Genomic DNA, 21,861 nt, shown 5'->3' with positions numbered 1-21,861 from the left:
TGTGTAAGAGTGGATAGAGAGTTGAGTGAAAGTTTTGGTTTACATATGGATGTAAGGCAGGGCTATGTAATATCACCCTGGCTTTTCAACTTTTATATGGATGTAGTGATAAGAGATGAAAGCAAAACTAGGTAAAGGGAGTGCAGAGCTAGAGTGTGGTGGTGAGGTATGGTGGCTAGTGACAAGCTTGTTTGCTGATGATACTGTGTTTGCTGAGGGTGAAGAGATTGCAGAAGATTGCATGTTTTATGGTGTGTGTAAGCATAGGTGATTGAGGGTATATGTAAATAAAAGTAAATTAATGGTGTTTGAATGGAAACAGAGTGAAAGAAGAAAGTGTACCAAATCATTATATGGATATGGGGGAAAAAGACTGGAAGAGGTGAGAGAATGTAAGTATTTGGGAGCTATCTTGGGTGAGTTTGGTAGTATGGAAGAAGAGGTAAATGAGGGAGCAGCACAGTGTAGAAGAGTCACTGGATCCCATAACAGAGTAATGAGAAGGGTAGAGGTGTTATTATGGAAGTGAAGAAAGGATTAAGAGACAGTGTGATTCTCCCAACCCTGACTTATGCAGCTAAAACATGGATACAGAATGAGTCACAGAGGTCAAGAATGGAGGCTGTGGAAATGAGCTGTTTGAGAGGAGCATGTGGGATGACAAGATGGAATGAGGTGAACAGGATTGGAATACAAAGGGAATGAATTGTGGAGTGGTAGAGTGGGTGAAATGTAATAATTTGGGGTGGTTCAAGCATGTGGAATCTCTTCCTTACTTACACTTCTACCCTTCATTGTTCTGCTAAGGAATCCAATGACTTTCCTCTCCTTTACTGTTTTCTTCCATATCACCAAACTTACTCAAGATAGTTCTCTTAATACTTAAATTCTTTCACCTTTTCCAGTCCTCCCATATCTATAACAGTTTGGTACACTTTCTTCTTTCAGTCAGTAGGATTTTGCAAAATCTATACTTTCAGTCTGTTTCTTTTCAAACGCTGTTACTTATCTTTCACTCACATTTACCTTCAGTTGTCTATGCTTACACTCCTCATAAAACACACAACCTTCTGTAACTCCTCTTCATTCTCAGCAAACAACACAGTATCATCAGCAAACAGGTTTGTCACTATTCACCATACTTAACAACCACACTCCATCTCTGTCCTCTCTATCCTTAGTTTTGCTTTCATCTGTTATTACTTCATCCATATATATGTTAAAAAGGTATGGGGACATCACACAGCCCTGCTTCACACCCACATGTATACTGAACTTTCACTCAACTCTCCATCTGCTCTTACACTTGCTTCAACACCATGCGAGAGTTGTTCCCCTATTCCATATATCCTTAACACAGCCCATAAAGCATTGCACTCAACCCTTTCATATGCTCTCTCCAGATTCATAAAAGCTGCATACAGCTTCTTACCTTTTGCTAGATACTTTTGCAGTCATTTTTACCACAAATATCTAATCCACACTTTCACTGTCTTTCTTAAAACCTACCTTACTTCTCTCTTATTCTGCATTTGATCACTTCCATCACTCTATCAGTGTACACTCTTGCTTACACTTTTCGTGGTATAGTTAACAGGTTTATTCTCCTTTAATTGTTACATACGTCCTTAGCACCTTTTCCTTTGAATTGAGGAAAAATGATAGCTTTCACTAAAGCCTCCTGCACAACCTCGTGTCTTCATGCTAAGTTACATATCAAATGCAGCCACCCTATCTAACTTTCTCATTCATACTTCAACGTTTTAGCCATAATCCCATCCACTCCAGGTGCCTTTCCTACCTTCATCTTCATTATTGCCCTTTTTACCAACATTCTTGCTATAGGTCCCTGTGCTTGTATCCTTTTCCATCTGGACTCCATTCCCATGCATGTAACAACTGCTACCACACCTTTTCCCACATTCATTAGTTCTTCAAAATACTCCTTCCATCTTCCTTTCACTTCTCTTGTTTGATTCAGCAACTCTCCTTCCTTATTTCTCACATTGACATTTCCGCTCTTACATTCACCTCTTTTTTTTTCACCCCCTTCCAGTACAATTTCTTATTTTCCCTAAACTTTTCACTTGGCTATCTTGTAAAATCATAAATTCTTCCTTTGCTTTCCCCTATCAGTTTCTTAACATTCCACTGACACATTTTATATTCGTCCTTCCACTTTTGCTGAATTTCCACTGGTACATTCCTTTAGAGCAATTAACAGCATCCCTTTGTCATCTCATCCACAGCATTTCTAGTCTTGTCCATCCAGCATGCATTTCCCTTTTTATTCTTATATCTCATGACCTAGTATCCAGCTACTAATTTTATAACTTTTAACAGTCTTTCTCTAAACACTTTAAACACTTCATTTACACATGACTGCATCCCTGCATTTACTGCAGTCACCCTTCTTTCATACTCCTTGCATTCTCTCTTATTCATCTTCTTGCTCACCAACACTTTTACTACTCCATTCTTCCTGACACCATACCACCACTTCTCTCTGATCCTCATCTCCACTCAAACCATAAAATTGTCAGTCTCCAAAGAATCCCCTCATAACTCAAGTATCCATCACAACTTCTCAACCTTTCATCCACATAGTCAATCAAACCCTTTTGTTCTCTTTTATCATTTCTTATTCACATGTACCTGCGGATCATCTTGTGCTGATAAAAAGGTGCTTGCGGGTAATAAAACCCTCTCAGCACAGACATCCACAGGATAACTTCCTTTCTCATTTACTCTTGACAATTCACATTTACCTACTATCTCACCAATTTGATCACCCACCTTTGCCTTCATGTCCTCCATTACAACCATCTCTCTTTTCTCAGAACCATTTATGCATTCAAATTTCTCTAGAAACTCTTCATTTCATCCTTACCTCACACAGTCTTCATATTCAGTAGGATATGTACATATACCTATGCGTACTTCACAGTTTCATCTTTCCTTTCACCCTCACTATTCCTGATCCATTCCAACCATGCTCTGTAACATCCTCCTATACTCATGGTAATAGCACAAATGAAACTTCCCTCTTTCCCTCTTCCCTGATAATTTTCATTAATTCCTGTCCATACTACTCCTTCCACATCTACCACAACTTGCATTCATCATTTCCATTTTCACTAGCATACACCTTGCTCAAGGAAATGAGTTTTCCCAATCACCAGCACATCCAAACTATAACCTAAATTTCTCCACGAGCTCTGTCCTCTTACACTCAGCAGTCCTCCCATTAACATTAAGAGCCATCACCCTTGATTGCTTGTACCTTTTACTGCCCAGCATAACTGATGGATTCCAGTGCTGCTTCTTAGCCTTTAGTGCCTCACCCTTGTCAGGCTACTGGCAGAGGCAACTCCAATGCAGTGTTCCCGAAGGCAGTGGGTCTCAGAGATTGTCTGAAAACTGAAACACCAACACACCTCAAGTATTTGTATGTTTGAAAAAACTATAATTTCTCTGAAGGAGTTGCACAGCGCCTCTCCTTTCTGTTCCACCCCTAAGGGTGTAATAATGAGGTTACTATGATGAGGCAGGGTGAGATTTGGATCTGTTTATCGATTTATATATCTGTCTGTATCTCAAATGCCTGTTCTCCATTGGAATTCCCTCAGGGGATTGGCCACAGCAATAGAGTCTCCATGACTAGTGAACTCCAGTGCTGCTTCATAGTCTTTAGTTATTCACCCTTGAAAGGCCACTGGCAGAGGGCAACTCTGACACAGTGCTTGCAGAAGCTCCTACCTAATGTCCCTACTGACACCTCTACCAAATGCTCCTGCCTAATGTTCCTACCTACTAATGCTTCTACCTAATGCTTCTGCCTAAATGTTCCTACTTACTACAGCTGTTTATTGCTCCTACCAATTTGCCAAAAGGCAAGGCTAGTGCACAGTGCTCACTGCAGGAAAATCTAGAGTTATGAAGAACGAGTTGTTTAAGTGTTGTCATATTATGTATGAAAAGGAGAGACTGTATGTTTGTAGACAAAATGCCAGTAGTCCATGTGTGGGCGAGGCAGAAAGAAAGGACGCTACCTGGGTCAAAGTAGTGTAGCATTACAATCACTGAGAAGTGCTGGCTAACTATGCAGATGACACTAACCCTCCTGGTACCTAGGTGTGTAGTTCTGGCAATATGCTTTCCTGGTTTTTGGCTGCCTATCAACTACTATTTGGATACTCCAGAAGATTTTAGTGTCCTCTTGAGGCACTGAAATTCAAACTTTTCCCAATTCTTGAACCCCTACTGCAGTAGCAGCACCTCTTAACCTCATTGATTATGGTACTGCCACTGCACAAAGCCCTTTTCCTAGTATAAGACTCTTTTGACTTCAAAAATGTGGTTAGAGTAGTAAGGTAGTTAGTTTCTATAAGGCACATGTTTTTCCACAGTAGGTTGAATTCTGCACTTGTTGTAGGCTGGCCATACGTGACAAACTAAACAATGCAAGAATTTTTTACTGCCTGGAGACCAAAGTAACCCACTAATGGCCATAGTGTGCAATTTTGCACCTTTTCTAGATGCTTGTAGTGTGCAGTACTCTCCACCCACTGCTGTGCCCCCACTGCACTCGTACTTTCCTTACTTTGGATTGGCCAGTTCAAAAATAATATGTTTTCGCTTAACTCCAAATGTTTAACTCTATTAATTCATGGGATGTATAATGGTTCTGATAGTTGTGTGTCTCACCATATAAAGAAAAGTTATGAAATGCAGGTGAATGTAATTTGTGTACACAGGATTGGCCTATCCAGTAGATAATGTATATCTGGACTAGGTATGGTTATATAAAGGAGATGGATAATTAATGATCGCATATGATCTCATTTAAGGCTATGGTTTGGAATGGCAAGAGGCGGGAGTGCAAAGAAACAAGAAGAATCACAAACCCTGGCCACTGATGTTGAGGGATCTAGAGTAGCAGATAAGGTTGTCACTTCTGATAAGGATCCTGTTACCATACCAAAGGAGGTCTTAAGGCAAAGTAATTCCCAAGATAACGCTAGGGTGGAAGATACAGGGAAAAGACGACAACCTGCAAAGAAAAGTGAATCATTGAATAATGGATGCAAATGGCCCTGCAGTTCATGTCGATTCCTGAATGTAGCTTCAACAGACCAGTGTGTCATATGTACAAGATGGAGGCCACGCCTGCCAAGACAGGTACTGTGTATAGAGTAACAGTTGGTTGACATGGTTAATTTTTACAATTGATTTTTTGCTCTTAGATTTTCATATAATTGATTTTTTTTAGTCTGTCAAGGGAGAATTACCAGTTATAGAAATTAATAAAAGATTGATTATCACTTTTATGGATGAGGCATGATGTTTTATCTTAAGATAATTGATTAGAACTGATTTTGTTTGAAGAGAGTGCCACAGGAGTGATATGTTAAGATAGCATGTTGGGAGTAAGGGTTGAGCACTTCTCTGGAGAAGGTGCATAAGGTAGGACATGGCAGTTTGCAATATAAGTGGAGTATTTTCATTTTAAAATGTGCGGTTTTATTATCCTTATTGGTGGTGTAGTGGGGCACGTACTTCACCATTTACAGCTGTTTGTTTATGTGCTAAGATATTTTTTTTTCTGTTAACTGATGCGATTGTTGTGTCTGACCTTCAAGATAGGGAGGCATATCATATTAACACAGAAGTCCCTTGCCAATCTTTAGGTTATGTTTCTGAAAGTCCTTGTGGTTGGCAAAGTCCAGGGCCAATGGGAAATGAGAGATGAAAGGGAATAACACTCAAGATTAATAACTCAAGTCCTATGATGAACATTGAAGGGTTACAAATACCATGGTTTGCTTAAAAACCAATTATTTTCTGAAAATACAAAGAAACAATCTACAAAAGCAAAAAATGATAATATGATGGCAGTATGTCACTGCTGATGCCATGCCTCTGTATTCCCACAAAGCAGCCAGCACACTATATTGCACAAAAGGCTACCTTCATGCTTTTCTGAGTAGCATTGCCTGGTTATGACACTCTTCCTATCTATTCCTAGAAATGGTGGTTTGCTGGATTGGGCCATGAGGAACCTGTGGCCAAGTGACACTTGCCCAATATATATATATATATATGTGTGGTGTGAGGTGGTTTGATCGAGTGAGTAACGTAAGGGTAAGAGAGATGTGTGGAAATAAAAAGAGCGTGGTTGAGAGAGCAGAAGAGGGTGTTTTGAAGTGGTTTGGGCACATGGAGAGGATGAGTGAGGAAAGATTGACCAAGAGGATATATGTGTCGGAGGTGGAGGGAACAAGGAGAAGAGGGAGACCAAATTGGAGGTGGAAAGATGGAGTGAAAAAGATTTTGTGTGATTGGGGCCTGAACATGCAGGAGGGTGAAAGGAGGGCAAGGAATAGAGTGAATTGGAGCGATGTGGTATACCGGGGTTGACGTGCTGTCAGTGGATTGAAGCAGGGCATGTGAAGCGTCTGGGGTAAACCATGGAAAGCTGTGTAGGTATGTATATTTGCGTGTGTGGACGTATGTATATACATGTGTATGGGGGGGGGGTTGGGCCATTTCTTTCGTCTGTTTCCTTGCGCTACCTCGCAAACGCGGGAGACAGCGACAAAGTATAATAAATAAAAAAAAAATAATATATATATATATATATATATATATATATATATATATATATATATATATGTGGTTTCAGAAGTGGTAGAGGATGTGTGGATCAGGTGTTTGCTTTGAAGAATGTATGTGAGAAATACTTAGAAAAGCAAATGGATTTGTATGTAGCATTTATGGATCTGGAGAAGGCATATGATAGAGTTGATAGAGATGCTCTGTGGAAGGTATTAAGAATATATGGTGTGGGAGGAAAGTTGTTAGAAGCAGTGAAAAGTTTTTATCGAGGATGTAAGGCATGTGTACGTCAAGGAAGAGAGGAAAGTGATTGGTTCTCAGTGAATGTAGGTTTGCGGCAGGGGTGTGTGATGTCTCCATGGTTGTTTAATTTGTTTATGGATGGGGTTGTTAGGGAGGTAAATGCAAGAGTTTTGGAAAGAGGGGCAAGTATGAAGTCTGTTGGGGATGAGAGAGCTTGGGAAGTGAGTCAGTTGTTGTTCGCTGATGATACAGCGCTGGTGGCTGATTCATGTGAGAAACTGCAGAAGCTGGTGACTGAGTTTGGTAAAGTGTGTGGAAGAAGAAAGTTAAGAGTAAATGTGAATAAGAGCAAGGTTATTAGGTACAGTAGGGTTGAGGGTCAAGTCAATTGGGAGGTGAGTTTGAATGGAGAAAAACTGGAGGAAGTGAAGTGTTTTAGATATCTGGGAGTGGATCTGGCAGCAGATGGAACCATGGAAGCGGAAGTGGATCATAGGGTGGGGGAGGGGGCGAAAATTCTGGGGGCCTTGAAGAATGTGTGGAAGTCGAGAACATTATCTCGGAAAGCGAAAATGGGTATGTTTGAAGGAATAGTGGTTCCAACAATGTTGTATGGTTGCGAGGCATGGGCTATGGATAGAGTTGTGCGCAGGAGGATGGATGTGCTGGAAATGAGATGTTTGAGGACAATGTGTGGTGTGAGGTGGTTTGATCGAGTGAGTAACGTAAGGGTAAGAGAGATGTGTGGAAATAAAAAGAGCGTGGTTGAGAGAGCAGAAGAGGGTGTTTTGAAGTGGTTTGGGCACATGGAGAGAATGAGTGAGGAAAGATTGACCAAGAGGATATATGTGTCGGAGGTGGAGGGAACGAGGAGAAGAGGGAGACCAAATTGGAGGTGGAAAGATGGAGTGAAAAAGATTTGTGTGATCGGGGCCTGAACATGCAGGAGGGTGAAAGGAGGGCAAGGAATAGAGTGAATTGGAGCGATGTGGTATACCGGGGTTGACGTGCTGTCAGTGGATTGAATCAAGGCATGTGAAGCGTCTGGGGTAAACCATGGAAAGCTGTGTAGGTATGTATATTTGCGTGTGTGGATGTATGTATATACATGTGTATGGGGGGGGGGTTGGGCCATTTCTTTCGTCTGTTTCCTTGCGCTACCTCGCAAACGCGGGAGACAGCGACAAAGTATAAAAAAAAAAAAAAAAAAAATATATATATATATATATATATATATATATATATATATATATATATATATATATATATATATATGTATATATATATATATATAAAACTTTGGTGGTACTGTGGAAAATTGTGGATGCTCCAAACTTATTATAATGGTTGGTGAAAAGGTATCTATTATCTTAAGCATGCATGTGTAAAACTGTGGTAGGTATGGGACCTTTGTACTTTTCTTTTTTTTGCCCCTCCACAAATATGCACTAAATTGTGTTGGAACCATTGTTCCTTTAATCTTGAAGATATTATAGAACTCATAACGTGAGTGCATTGCCACATGAAGACGTGTCATATATGATAATGAGGTTGCTGTGCCTTTGAACTTCATGGTTTAGGTCAAGTGATTATTGATTTTGCATTGCTTGTGTATCACAGGAGACACATGGAAATTACTTTTTCTGTCATTTTCTTGTCTTTTTATCTGTTGTTTGGAGTTGCACTCTGTATTGGTAATTAAAGCTGATTATAACTAGGAAAGTCTATAGTGCAGTATGTGCATGCTTATCAGACTTTATATAGATATTTCTCAGGGTCAAACTTATTGGCACAAAACCCATACCAATAATTTTGCTGGTATGCAGCTGACACAAGTGTTCCATGAAGCACCCATCTACCCTTGGAAATAGCCTGTGTGGCTAATGTGTGTAGTGCCATCATATAAAGGCAAAGGGGATAAAGATGGAGGTTTGAACTACAAAGGTACAAGTTTGTTGTGTGAACTTGAAAAGTTGTAAGGAGAGTGATGATTGAAAGGATGAATACATGTACAGAGCATCAGATTAGGGAGAAAAAATGAGGTTTCAGGAGTGGTAGATGTCTTGATCAGGTGTTTGCTTTGAAGAATATTTGTGAGAAATACTCAGAGAAAAAGAAGGCTTTGTGTAGGGCATTTATGGATCTTAAGAATGCTGATGATGGGGTTGATAGAGATGCCTTGTGGAAGGTCGTATGAATATATGGTGTGAGAGGAAATCTACTGGAAATAATGAGAAGTTTTTATCAAGAGCATAAAGTGTGTGTATGGTTAGCAAGAGAGGAGAGTGAGTTGTTTCAGGTGAAGGTTGGTCTGTGATAGGGATGTGTAATATCATCATAATTGTTTTATTTGTTTACATATCGTGTGGTAAGGGAGATACGTGCAAGAATGTTGGAGAGGTGGGGTGAGTAACCTGTATGCAGGAGGTTAGGGGTGCCCTGGGAAGTGGATCAGTTGTTTGCTGGTGACACAGCAATGGTAGCAGATTCAAGTGAAAGGTGAGTAGGGTTTAGTTGTGGATAGGGGACTGTGGTTTTAGAATGGATGCAACTGAATGCATCCTAGAACTACCTCGCTAATGCAGAAAACAGGCAAAGGCCACTCAGTCTCTAGGTGTCATGAGTAGTGCACCAAAACCACAGCTCCCTATGCACATCCAGGCTCCACAGACCTTTCCACAGTTTACCCCAGATGTTTCACATGACCTGGTTTATTCCATTGACAGCACATTGACCCTGGTATGCCACATTGTTCCAATTCACTCAATTCCTTGCACACCTCTCACCCTCCTTCATGTTCAGGCCCCAATTGCTGAATATGTTTTTCACTCCATCCTTTCATCTCCAATTTGGTCTCCTGCTTCTCCTTGTTCCCTCTGCCTCTGACACATATACCCTCTTTGTCAACCTTTCCTCACTCATTTTCTCTATATGTCCAAACCATTTCAACACACCTTCTTATGCTCTCTCAACCATACTCTTTTTATTACTACACTCCTCCATTACTTACTTGATCATACCATCTCACACCACATATTGTCCTCAAACATTTCATTTCAAACACATCCATCCTCCACACAACCCTATCTATAGCCCATTCCCTGCAAACATATATCGTTGGAACTACTATTCCTTTAAACATACTCATTTTTGCTCTCTGAGATAACATTCTCTCTTTCCACACAGAACTGTCTCACCCTCCCCCACCATATGACTCATTTCCACTTCAGTTGTTTCATTTGTTGCTAAGTCCACTCCCAAATATCTGAAAACTTCACTTCCTCCGATTTTTTCCATTCAAACTCTTATCTCGACTAACTTGTCTCAAACCTGCTGAACCTGATAATCTTGCTTTTATTCACATTTACTCTCAACTTTGTCTTTTCACGCACTCTTCCAAACTCAGTCATCAGCTTTTGCAGTTTCTCGCTTGAATCAGTCACCAGTGCTGTATCATTGGCCAACAACAACTGACTCACTTCTCAGGCTCTCTCATCCCCAATAGAATGCATGCTTCTCCTCTCTCCAAAACTTGCATTTATCTCCCTCACCACCCCATCCACACACAGTGAACAACCATGGTGCCGCAGCCCAACCTTCACTGTGATACAGTCACTCTCCTCTCTTCCTACTCATACACATATCTTACACCCTTGATAAAAACTCACTGCTTCTAGCAGCTTACCTTCCACACCATATACTCTTAAGACTTTCCACAAAGCATATACATATCCCTGGGATAGTGGAGAAAGAATACTCCCCATGTATTCCCTGCATCTTGTAGAAGGCAACTAAAAGGGGTGAGTGGGGGCTGGAAACCCTTCCTTCCTATACTGCTTTCCCAAAAGAAGAAACAGAGACATGGGCCAAGTGAGGATTTTCCCCTGAGGCTCAGTCACCTGTTCTTGTTGCTACCTCGTTAACACAGGAAACAGTGATCAGGTATAATAGATAGATAAATACATACAGATTGACTATCCCTAATCCAAAAATCTGAAATCCAAAGTGCTCCAAAATCAGAAACTTTTTGAGCAGCGACCAGACATTACAAGTGGAAAATTTCACACCTGACTTCACCTTCCCATGCCGGGCTCTGATGCTCTATTGCTGCCAGTTTGTTACAAAGCATCATCACCACTAGACCTACATGCATTACTTGCTGTGTTTTTTGTTTATTCTTTGCTCTGTGTTACAAAGATATTGTTGAAAAAGTCAAAAAGGCTTGCAGATATCCCAGTGGGTAACATTGATAAGAAAGAGAGAAAGCATTTATGTTTATCTGTAGCACTGGACAAAGGTGTGTGAAACATCTTACAGAAGGATGCCGTGTATGCTGTTGCCAGTGCTTGGAACATGACTAGAGACAGTTGTACATGCATGGCACAACCTCTAGCCTGCAACTATGTTCAGTGATGATGAATAAGATAGTGATTTTGAAGGATTCTGTAAGTCAGTTGAGAAGAAAATGATGGCTGACCTCCATACATATGCAAAAAAATATACCTACCGAGTCCATCAGTATGCTGGAAGAAGTGGATACTGAAGAAGTTTTTAACATCGATAATGAGGTTCCAGTTGCTCATTCAGTGACCGATAGTGAAATAGTTGAAATGGTTCTGAATCAAGGTGATTGTAATAAAAGACAATGAAGATGACTTTGTTAGCACAGCAGGAAAAGTGCTTTTGACAACACGGTGAAAATGTGTGAAGGACTTATTGAAGGACTAGCTGAGTTCGTTCATAACAGATCAAGAAACCATGTCAGTTTACAAAATCAAAGAGAGACTTGTAAGATAAAAACCAATGTTAATGAGGCAGATGACTCTGAAGGAAATATTTCAAAAAGGCATCCAGCAGAATGCCTCCTCATCCCTAGACGACCCTCTTCCTGATCCGTCAACTTCTCCTGATGTTCCTTCTCACGATGATGTCAACAGTGATGTACCTTCCCCCTCAAGTTTCTGATGTCTTATGTAGGTTTTGTATTTGTTGTTGCATTTATCTTCTTTTGTAAGCAGAGATCAAGTTTTTTTGGTAAGTTCAAATCTGTATATTCATGTGAAAACTGAATTTCATCTCTACCTAAAATAACATTATGTATAGCAAATTTTCCAAAATCTGAAAAAACCCATAATCAGAAACACTTCTGGTCCCTGGCATTTCTTATAAGGGATACTGAACCTGTGTGAAAGAAGAAAGCTGAGAGTAAATGTGAATAAGAGCAAGGTTATTAGGTACAGTAGGGTTGAGGGACAAGTTGATAGGGAGGTAAGTTTGAATGGAGGAAGTGAGATGATTTAGATATCTGGGAGTGGATTTGGCAGCGAATGGAACCATGTAAGTGGAAGAGAGCCTCAGGGTGGGGAGGAGGTGAAGGTTCTGGGAGAGTTGAAGAATGTGTCGAAGGCGAGAATGTCGTCTCGGAGAACAAAAAAGAGTATGTTTGAAGGAATAGTGGTTCCAACAATGTTATATGGTTGCGAGGTATGGGCTATAGAAAGGGTTGTGTGGAGGAGGGTGGATGTGTTGGAAATGAAATGTTTTATTACAGTATGTGGTGTGAGGTGGTTTGATCGAGTAAGAAATGAAAGGGTAAGAGAAATGTGTGGTAATAAGAAGAGTGTGGTTGAGAGAGTAGAAGAGTGTGTTGAAATGGTTTGGTCACAAGGAGAAAAATAGTGGGGAAAGATTGACAAAGAGGATATATGTGTCAGAGGTAGAGGGAGGAAGGAGAAGTGGGAGACCAAATTGGAGGTGGAACATGGAATGAAAAATATTTTCAGCGATCGGGGCCTAAAAATAGAGGACGGTGAAAGGCGTGTAAGGAATAGAGTAAATTGGAAAGATGTGGTAGTACCGGGGTGGATGTGCTGTCAGTGGATTGAACCAGTGCATGTGAAGCATCTGGGGTAAACCATGGAAAGTTTTGTGGGGCCTGGATGTGGAAAGGGAGCTGTGGTTTCAGTGCATTGCATATGACAGCTAGAGACTGAGTGTGAACGAATGTGGCCTTTGTTTCTTAGCGCTACCTCGCATGTGTGCGTAGTGGGGAGGGTGCTATATCATGTTTGGCGACTGGAATGGATGAAGGCAGCAAGTATGAATAAGTGCATGTGTATATATATGTATATGTCTGTGTATGTTTATTTATATATTTATTTTGCTTTGTCGCTGTCTCCCGCGTTAGTGAGGTAGCGCAAGGAAACAGACGAAAGAATGGCCCAACCCACCCACATACACATGTATATACATACACATCCACACATGCAAATATACATACCTATACATCTCAACGTGTACATATATATACACACACAGACATATACATATATACACATGCACATAATTCATACTGTCTGCCTTTATTCATTCCCATCGCCACCCCTGCCACACATGAAAATAACCACCCCCTCCCCCAAATGTGCGTAGTTTTTTTTCTTTTTTTTTTTTTTTGCTTTGTCGCTGTCTCCCACGTTTGCGAGGTAGCGCAAGGAAAAGGACGAAAGAAATGGCCGAACCCACCCCCATACACATGCCTTGATTCAATCCACTGACAGCATGTCAACCCCGGTATACCACATCGCTCCAATTCACTCTATTCTTTGCCCTCCTTTCACCCTCCTGCATGTTCAGGCCCCGATCACACAAAATCTTTTTCACTCCATCTTTCCACCTCCAATTTGGTCTCCCACTTCTCCTCGTTCCCTACACCTCTGACACGTATCCACTTGGTCAGTCTTTCCTCACTCATTCTCTCCATGTGACCAAACCATTTCAACACACCCTTTTCTGCTCTCTCAACCACACTCCTTTTGTTACCACACATCTCTTTTACCCTATTATTACTTACTCGACCAAACCACCTCACACCACATATTGTCCTCAAACATCTCATTTCCAGCACATCCACCCTTCTCCACACAACTCTTTCCATAGCCCATGCCTCGCAACCATACAACATTGTTGGAACCACTATTCCTTCAAACATAGCCATTTTTGCTTTCCGAGATAATGTTCTCGACTTCCAAACATTCTTCAAGGCTCCAAGAATTTTCGCCCCCTGCCCCACCCTATGATTCACTTCCGCTTCCATGGTTCCATCCGCTGCCAGATCCACTCCCAGATATCTAAAACACTTTACTTCCTCCAGTTTTTCTCCATTCAAACTTACCTCCCAATTGACTTGACCCTCAAGCCTACTGTACCTAATTACCTTGCTCTTATTCACATTTACTCTTAACTTTCTTCTTTCACACACTTTACCAAACTCAGTCACCAGCTTCTGCAGTTTCTCACATGAATCAGCCACGAGCGCTGTATCATCAGCGAAGAACAACTGACTCACTTCCCAAGCTCTCTCATCCACAACAGACTGCATACTTACCCCTCTTTCCAAAACTCTTGCATTCACCTCCCTAACAACCCCATCCATAAACAAATCAAACTACCATGGAGACATCACACACCCCTGCCGCAAACCTACATTCACTGAGAACCAATCGCTTTCCTCTCTTCCTACACATACACATGCCTTACATCCACGATAAAAACTTTTCACTGCTTCTAACAACTTGCCTCCCACATCATATATTCTTAAAACCTTCCACAGAGCATCTCTATCAACTCTATCGTATGCCTTCTCCAGATCCATGAATGCTACATACAAATCCATTTGCTTTTCTAAGTATTTCTCACACACATTCTTCAAAGCAAACACCTGATCCACACATCCTCTACCACTTCTGAAACCACACTGCTCTTCCCCAATCTGATGCTCTGTACATGCCTTCACCCTCTCAATCAATACCCTCCCATATAATTTACCAGGAATACTCAACAAACTTATACCTCTGTAATTTGAGCACTCACTCTTATCCCCTTTGCCTTTGCACAATGGCACTATGCAAGCATTCCGCCAATCCTCAGGCACCTCACCATGAATCACACATACATTAAATAACCTTACCAACCAGTCAACAATACAGTCACCCCCTTTTTTAATAAATTCCACTGCAATACCATCCAAACCTGCTGCCTTGCCGGCTTTCATCTTCTGTAAAGCTTTTACTACCTCTTCTCTATTTACCAAATCATTTTCCCTAACCCTCTCACTTTGCACACCACCTCGACCAAAACACCCTATATCTGCCACTCTATCATCAAACACATTCAACAAACCTTCAAAATACTCACTCCATCTCCTTCTTACATCACTACTACTTGTTATCACCTCCCCATTAGCCCCCTTCACTGAAGTTCCCATTTGCTCCCTTGTCTTACACACTTTATTTACCTCCTTCCAAAACCTCTTTTTATTCTCCCTGAAATTTAATGATACTCTCTCACCCCAACTCTCGTTTGCCCTCTTTTTCACCTCTTGACCTCCTGCCTCTTTCTTTTATACCTCTCCCACTCATTTGCGTTTTTTCCCTGCAAAAATCATCCAAATGCCTCTCTCATCTCTTTCACTAATAATCTCACTTCTTCATCCCACCACTCACTACCTTTTCTAATCAACCGACCTCCCATGCTTCTCATGCCACAAGCATCTTTTGCGCAAGCCATCACTGCTTCCCTAAATATATCCCATTCCTCCCCCACTCCCCTTACCTCCTTTGTTCTCACCTTTTTCCATTCTATACTCAGTCTCTCCTGGTACTTCCTCACACAAGTCTCCTTCCCAAGCTCACTTACTCTCACCACTCTCTTCACCCCAACATTCTCTTTTCTTTTCTGAAAACCCCCACAAATCTTCACCTTCGCCTCCACAAGATAATGATCAGACATCCCTCCAGTTGCACCTCTCAGCACATTAACATCCAAAAGTCTCTCTTTCGTGCGTCTATCAATTAACACATAATCCAATAACGCTCTCTGGCCATCTCTCCTACTTACATACGTATACTTATGTATATCTCGCTTTTTAAACCAGGTATTCCCAATCACCAGTCCTTTTTCAGCACATAAGTCTACAAGCTCTTCACCATTTCCATTTACAACACTGAACACTCCATGTATACCAATTATTCCCTCAACTGCCACATTACTCACCTTTGCATTCAAATCACCCATCACTTTAACCTGGTCTTGTGCATCAAAACCACTAACACACTCTTTCAGCTGCTCCCAAAACACTTGCCTCTCATGATCTTTCTTCTCATGCCCAGGTGCATATGCACCAATAATCACCCATCTCTCTCCATTAAATTTCAGTTTTACCCATATCAATCTAGAATTTACTTTCTTACACTCTATCACATACTCCCACAACTCCTGATTCAGGAGTAGTGCTACTCCTTCCCTTGCTCTTGTCCTCTCACTAACCCCTGACTTTACTCCAAAGACATTCCCAAACCACTCTTCCCCTTTACCCTTTAGCTTCGTTTCACTCAGAGCCAAAACATCCAGGTTCCTTTCCTCAGACATACTACCTATCTCTCCTTTTTTCTCATCTTGGTTACATCCACACACATTTAGACACCCCAATCTGAGCCTTTGAGGAGGATGAGCACTCCCCACGTGACTCCTTCTTCTGTTTCCCCTTTTAGAAAGTTAAAATAGAAGGAGGGGAGGGTATCCAGCCCCCTGCTCCCATCCCCTTTAGTCACCTTCTGCGACACGTGAGGAATGCTTGGGAAGTATTCTTCCCACACATATATTCTTCCCAGGTATATATGTGTATATATGTTGAAATGTATTGGTATGTATACGTGAGTGTGTAGGCGTTTATGTATATACATGTGTATATGGTTGGGTTGAGCAATTCTTTTGTCTGTTTCCTTGTGCTCCCTTGGTGATTATGATAAAAACATAAATTTAAATAAATCAACTTATTCCTCAGGTGATTAAGTATAATAAAAACATAAATATAAATAAATCAACTTATCCCTCAACCCTACTGAACTTGATAACCTTGTTCTTATTCACATTTACTCTCAGCTTTCTTCTTTCACACACTTTACCAAACTAGTCACCAACTTCTGCAGTTTCTCATCTGAATCAGCCACCAGCGTTGTATCATCAGCAAACAACAACTCTCACTTCCCAAGCTCTCATCCACAACTCTCCAAAGCTCTTGCATTCACCTCCCTAACAACCCCATCCATAAACAAATTAGACATCACGCACCCTTGCCGCAAACCGACATTCACTGGGAACCAGTCACTTTCCTCTCTTCCTACTCTTACACATGCTTTACATCCTTGATAAGAACTTTTTGCTGCTTCTAGTGACTTACCTCCCACACCATATACTTTTAATACCTTCCACAGAGCATCTCTGTCAACTCTATCATATGCCTTCTCTAGATCCATAAATGCTACATACAAATCCATCTGTTTTTCTAAGTATTTGTCACATGCATTCTTCAAAGCAAACACCTGACTAAGTATAATCTTTCTTTTTTCTTTTATACTATTCTTAATCCCCTATCCCTGGGGATAGGGGATTAAGAATACTTCCCACGCATTCCTCACGTGTCGTAGAAGGCGACTAAAGGGGACGGGAGAAGGGGGCCAGAAACCCTCCCCTCCTTGTATTTTAACTTTCTAAACGGGGAAACAGAAGAAGGAGTCACGCGAGGAGTGCTCATCCTCCTCGAAGGCTCAGATTGGGGTGTCGAAATGTGTGTGGATGTAACCAAGATGAGAAAAAAGGAGAGATAGGTAGTATGTTTGAGGAAAGGAACCTGGATGTTTTGGCTCTGAGTGAAATGAAGCTAAAGGGTAAAGGGGAAGAGTGGTTTGGGAATGTCTTTGGAGTAAAGTCAGGGGTTAGTGAGAGGACAAGAGCAAGGGAAGGAGTAGCACTACTCCTGAATCAGGAGTTGTGGGAGTATGTGATAGAGTGTAAGAAAGTAAATTCTAGATTGATATGGGTAAAACCGAAAGTTGATGGAGAGAGATGGTTGATTATTGGTGCATATGCACCTGGGCATGAGAAGAAAGATCATGAGAGGCAAGTGTTTTGGGAGCAGCTGAATGAGTGTGGTAGTGGTTTTGATGCAAAAGACCGGGTTATAGTGATGGGTGATTTGAATGCAAAGGTGAGTAATGTGGCAGTTGAGGGAATAATTGGTATACATGGAGTGTTCAGTGTTGTAAATGGAAATGGTTAAGAGCTTGTAGATTTATGTGTTGAAAAAGGACTGGTGATTGGGAATACCTGGTTTAAAAAGCGAGATATACATAAGTATACGTATGTAAGTAGGAGAGATGGCAAGAGAGCGTTATTGGATTACGTGTTAATTGATAGGCGCACGAAAGAGAGACTTTTGGATGTTAATGTGCTGAGAGGTGCAACTGGAGGGATGTCTGATCATTATCTTGTGGAAGCAAAGGTGAAGATTTGTGGGGGTTTTCAGAAAAGAAGAGAGAATGTTGGGGTGAAGAGGGTGGTGAGAGTAAGTGAGCTTGGGAAGGAGACTTGTGTGAGGAAGTACCAGGAGAGACTGAGTACAGAATGGAAAAAGATGAGAACAAAGGAGGTAAGGGGAGTGGGGGAGGAATGGGATGTATTTAAGGAAGCAGTGATGGCTTGCGCAAAAGATGCTTGTGGCATGAGAAGCGTGGGAGGTGGGTTGATTAGAAAAGGCAGTGAGTGGTGGAATGAAGAAGTAAGATTATTAGTGAAAGAGAATAGAGAGGCATTTGAACGATTTTTGCAGGGAAAAAATGCAAATGAGTGGGAGAGGTATAAAAGAAAGAGGCAGGAGGTCAAGAGAAAGGTGCAAGAGGTGAAAAAGAGGGTGAATGAGAGTTGGGGTGAGAGAGTATCATTAAATTTCAGGGAGAATAAAAAGATGTTTTGGAAGGAGGTAAATAAAGTGCGTAAGACAATGGAGCAAATGGGAACTTCAGTGAAGGGGGCTAATGGGGAGGTGATAACAAGTAGTGGTGATGTGAGAAGGAGATGGAGTGAGTATTTTGAAGGTTTGTTGAATGTGTTTGATGATAGAGTGGCAGATGTGGGGTGTCTTGGTCGAGGTGGTGTGCAAAGTGAGAGGGTTAGGGAAAATGATTTGGTAAATAGAGAAGAGGTAGCAAAAGCTTTACGAAAGATGAAAGCCGGCAAAGCAGCAGGTTTGGATGGCATTGCAGTGGAATTTATTAAAAAAGGGGGTGACTGTATTGTTGACTGGTTGGTAAGGTTATTTAACGTATGTATGATTCATGGTGAAGTGCCTGATGATTGGCGGAATGCTTGCATAGTGCCATTGTACAAAGGCAAAGGGGATAAGAGTGAGTGCTCAAATTACAGAGGTATAAGTTTGTTGAGTATTCCTGGTAAATTATATGGGAGGGTATTGATTGAGAGGGTGAAGGCATGTACAGAGCATCAGATTGGGGAAGAGCAGTGTGGTTTCAGAAGTGGTAGAGGATGTGTGGATCAGGTGTTTGCTTTGAAGAATGTATGCGAGAAATACTTAGAAAAACAAATGGATTTGTATGTAGCATTTATGGATCTGGAGAAGGCATATGATAGAGTTGATAGAGATGCTCTGTGGAATATATGGTGTGGGAGGCAAGTTGTTAGAAGCAGTGAAAAGTTTTTATCGAGGATGTAAGGCATGTGTACGTGTAGGAAGAGAGGAAAGTGATTGGTTCTCAGTGAATGTAGGTTTGCGGCAGGGGTGTGTGATGTCTCCATGGTTGTTTAATTTGTTTATGGATGGGGTTGTTAGGGAGGTGAATGCAAGAGTTTTGGAAAGAGGGGCAAGTATGCAGTCTGTTGTGGATGAGAGAGCTTGAGAAGTGAGTCAGTTGTTGTTCTCTGATGATACAGCGCTGGTGGCTGATTCATGTAAGAAACTGCAGAAGCTGGTGACTGAGTTTGGTAAAGTGTGTGAAAGAAGAAAGTTCAGAGTAAATGTGAATAAGAGCAAGGTTATTAGGTACAGTAGGGTTGAGGGTCAAGTCAATTGGGAGGTAAGTTTGAATGGAGAAAAGCTGGAGGAAGTGAAATGTTTTAGATATCTGGGAGTGGATCTGGCAGCGGATGGAACCATGGAAGCAGAAGTGAATCATAGTTGGGGGAGGGGGCGAAAATTCTGGGGGCCTTGAAGAATGTGTGGAAGTCGAGAACATGATCTTGGAAAGCAGAAATGGGTATGTTTGAAGGAATAGTGGTTCCAACAATGTTGTATGGTTGCGAGGGGTGGACTATGGATAGAGTTGTGTGCAGGAGGGTGGATGTGCTGGAAATGAGATGTTTGAGGACAATATGTGGTGTGAAGTGGTTTGATCAAGTAAGTAATGTAAGGGTGAGAGAGATGTGTGGAAATAAAAAGTGTGGTTGAGAGAGCAGAAGAGGGTGTTTTGAAATGGTTTGGTCACATGGAGAGAATGAGTGGGGAAAGATTGACCAAGAGGATATATGTGTCAGAGGTGGAGGGCACGAGGAGAAGTGGGAGACCAAATTGGAGGTGGAAAGATGGAGTGAAAAAGATTTTGAGTGATCGGGGCCTGAACATGCAGGAGGGTGAAAGGCGTGTAAGGAATAGAGTGAATTGGAAAGATGCGGTATACCGGGTTCGACGTGCTGTCAGTGGATTGAACCAGGGCATGTGAAGCGTCTGGGGTAAACCATGCAAAGCGTGTGGGGCCTGGATGTGGAAAGGGAGCTGTGGTTTCGGTGCATTATTACATGACAGCTAGAGACTGAGTGTGAACGAATGGGGCCTTTGGTGTTTTTCCTAGCGTTACCTCGCACACATGAGGGGGGAGGGGGTTGTTATTCCCTGTGTGGCGAGGTGGCGATGGGAACAAATAAAGGCAGACAGTATGAATTATGTACATGTGTATATATGTATATGTCTGTGTGTGTATATATATGTATACATTGAGATGTATAGGTATGTATATTGTGCGTGTGTGGACATGTATGTATGTACATGTGTATGTGGGCGGGTTGGGCCATTCTTTCGTCTGTTTCCTTGCGCTACCTCGCTAACGCGGGAGACAGCGACAAAGCAAAATAAATAATAAATAAATACTATTCGCCATTTCCCGCGTCAGCGAGGTAGCATTAAGAACAGAGGACTGGGCCTCTGAGGAAACATCCTCACCCGGCCCCTTCTCTGTTCCTTCCTTTGGAAAATTAAAAATGAAAAAAAAAAACGAGAGGGGAGGATTTCCAGCCCCTCGCTCCCTTCCCTTTTAGTCGCCTTCTATGACACGCAGGGAATACGTGGGAAGAATTCTTTCTCCCCTATCCCCAGGGATAACTAAGTATAATAAATAGATATATGTATTTATCGGGCGTTTTGGTTGAGGTGGTGTGCGAAGTGAGAGGGTCAGGGAGAATGGTTTGGTAAACAGAGAAGAGGTAGTGAAAGCTTTGAGGAAGATGAAAGCCGGCAAGGCGGCGGGTTTGGATGGTATTGCAGTGGAATTGACTGGTTGTTAAGGATATTCAGTGTATATATGGTTCATGGTGAAGTGCCTAAGGATTGGCGGAGTGTATGCATAGTCCCATTGTACAAAGGCAAAGGGGATCTAGGTGAATGTTCAGATTACAGAGGTATAAATTTGTTGAGTATTCCTGGGAAATTATATGGGAGGGTATTGATTGAGAGAGTAAAGGCATGTACAGAGTATTAGACTGGGGAAGAGCAGTGTGGTTTCAGAAGTGGTAGAGGATGTGTGGATCAGGTGTTTGCTTTTAAGAATGTATGTGAGAAATACTTAGAAAAACAGATGGATTTGTTTGTAGCATTATGGATCTGGAGAAGGCATATGAAAGAGTTGATAGAGATGCTTTGTGGAAGGTATTAAGAGTGTATGGTATGGAAGGTAAGTTGCTAGAAGCTGTGAAAAGCTTTTACCAAGGATGTAAGGCATGTGTATGAGTAGGCAGAGAGGAAAGTGGTTGGTTCCGAGTGAACGTCTCACCGACATTCTTTCCTCTTTTCTGGAAACCTCTATAAATCTTCACCTTTGCCTCCACAAGATAGTGATCAGACATCCCTCCAGCTGCCCCTCGCAGCATGTTAACATCCAG

At 41.6% G+C, this 21,861-nt stretch overlaps 1 protein-coding gene across 1 annotated transcript in view; it reads left to right on the top strand.

Annotated features, from left to right (window-relative positions):
• Positions 1–21,861, top strand: part of sol (small optic lobes) — a 193,110-nt gene that overhangs the window by 6,434 nt on the left and 164,815 nt on the right. The window contains exon 2 of the mRNA XM_071680008.1: positions 4,851–5,181. Within this exon, the coding sequence (XP_071536109.1) occupies positions 4,864–5,181 (318 nt within the window). The 5' untranslated portion in view covers positions 4,851–4,863. The remainder of the gene's footprint in view (positions 1–4,850; positions 5,182–21,861) is intronic.

This window comes from Panulirus ornatus, chromosome 30 (assembly GCF_036320965.1).
Source record: "Panulirus ornatus isolate Po-2019 chromosome 30, ASM3632096v1, whole genome shotgun sequence".
NCBI classification, from domain to species: Eukaryota; Metazoa; Arthropoda; class Malacostraca; order Decapoda; family Palinuridae; genus Panulirus; species Panulirus ornatus.
The sequence above is the reverse complement of the archived record's forward strand: the minus strand, read 5'-3'. Positions and strand labels throughout refer to the sequence as shown.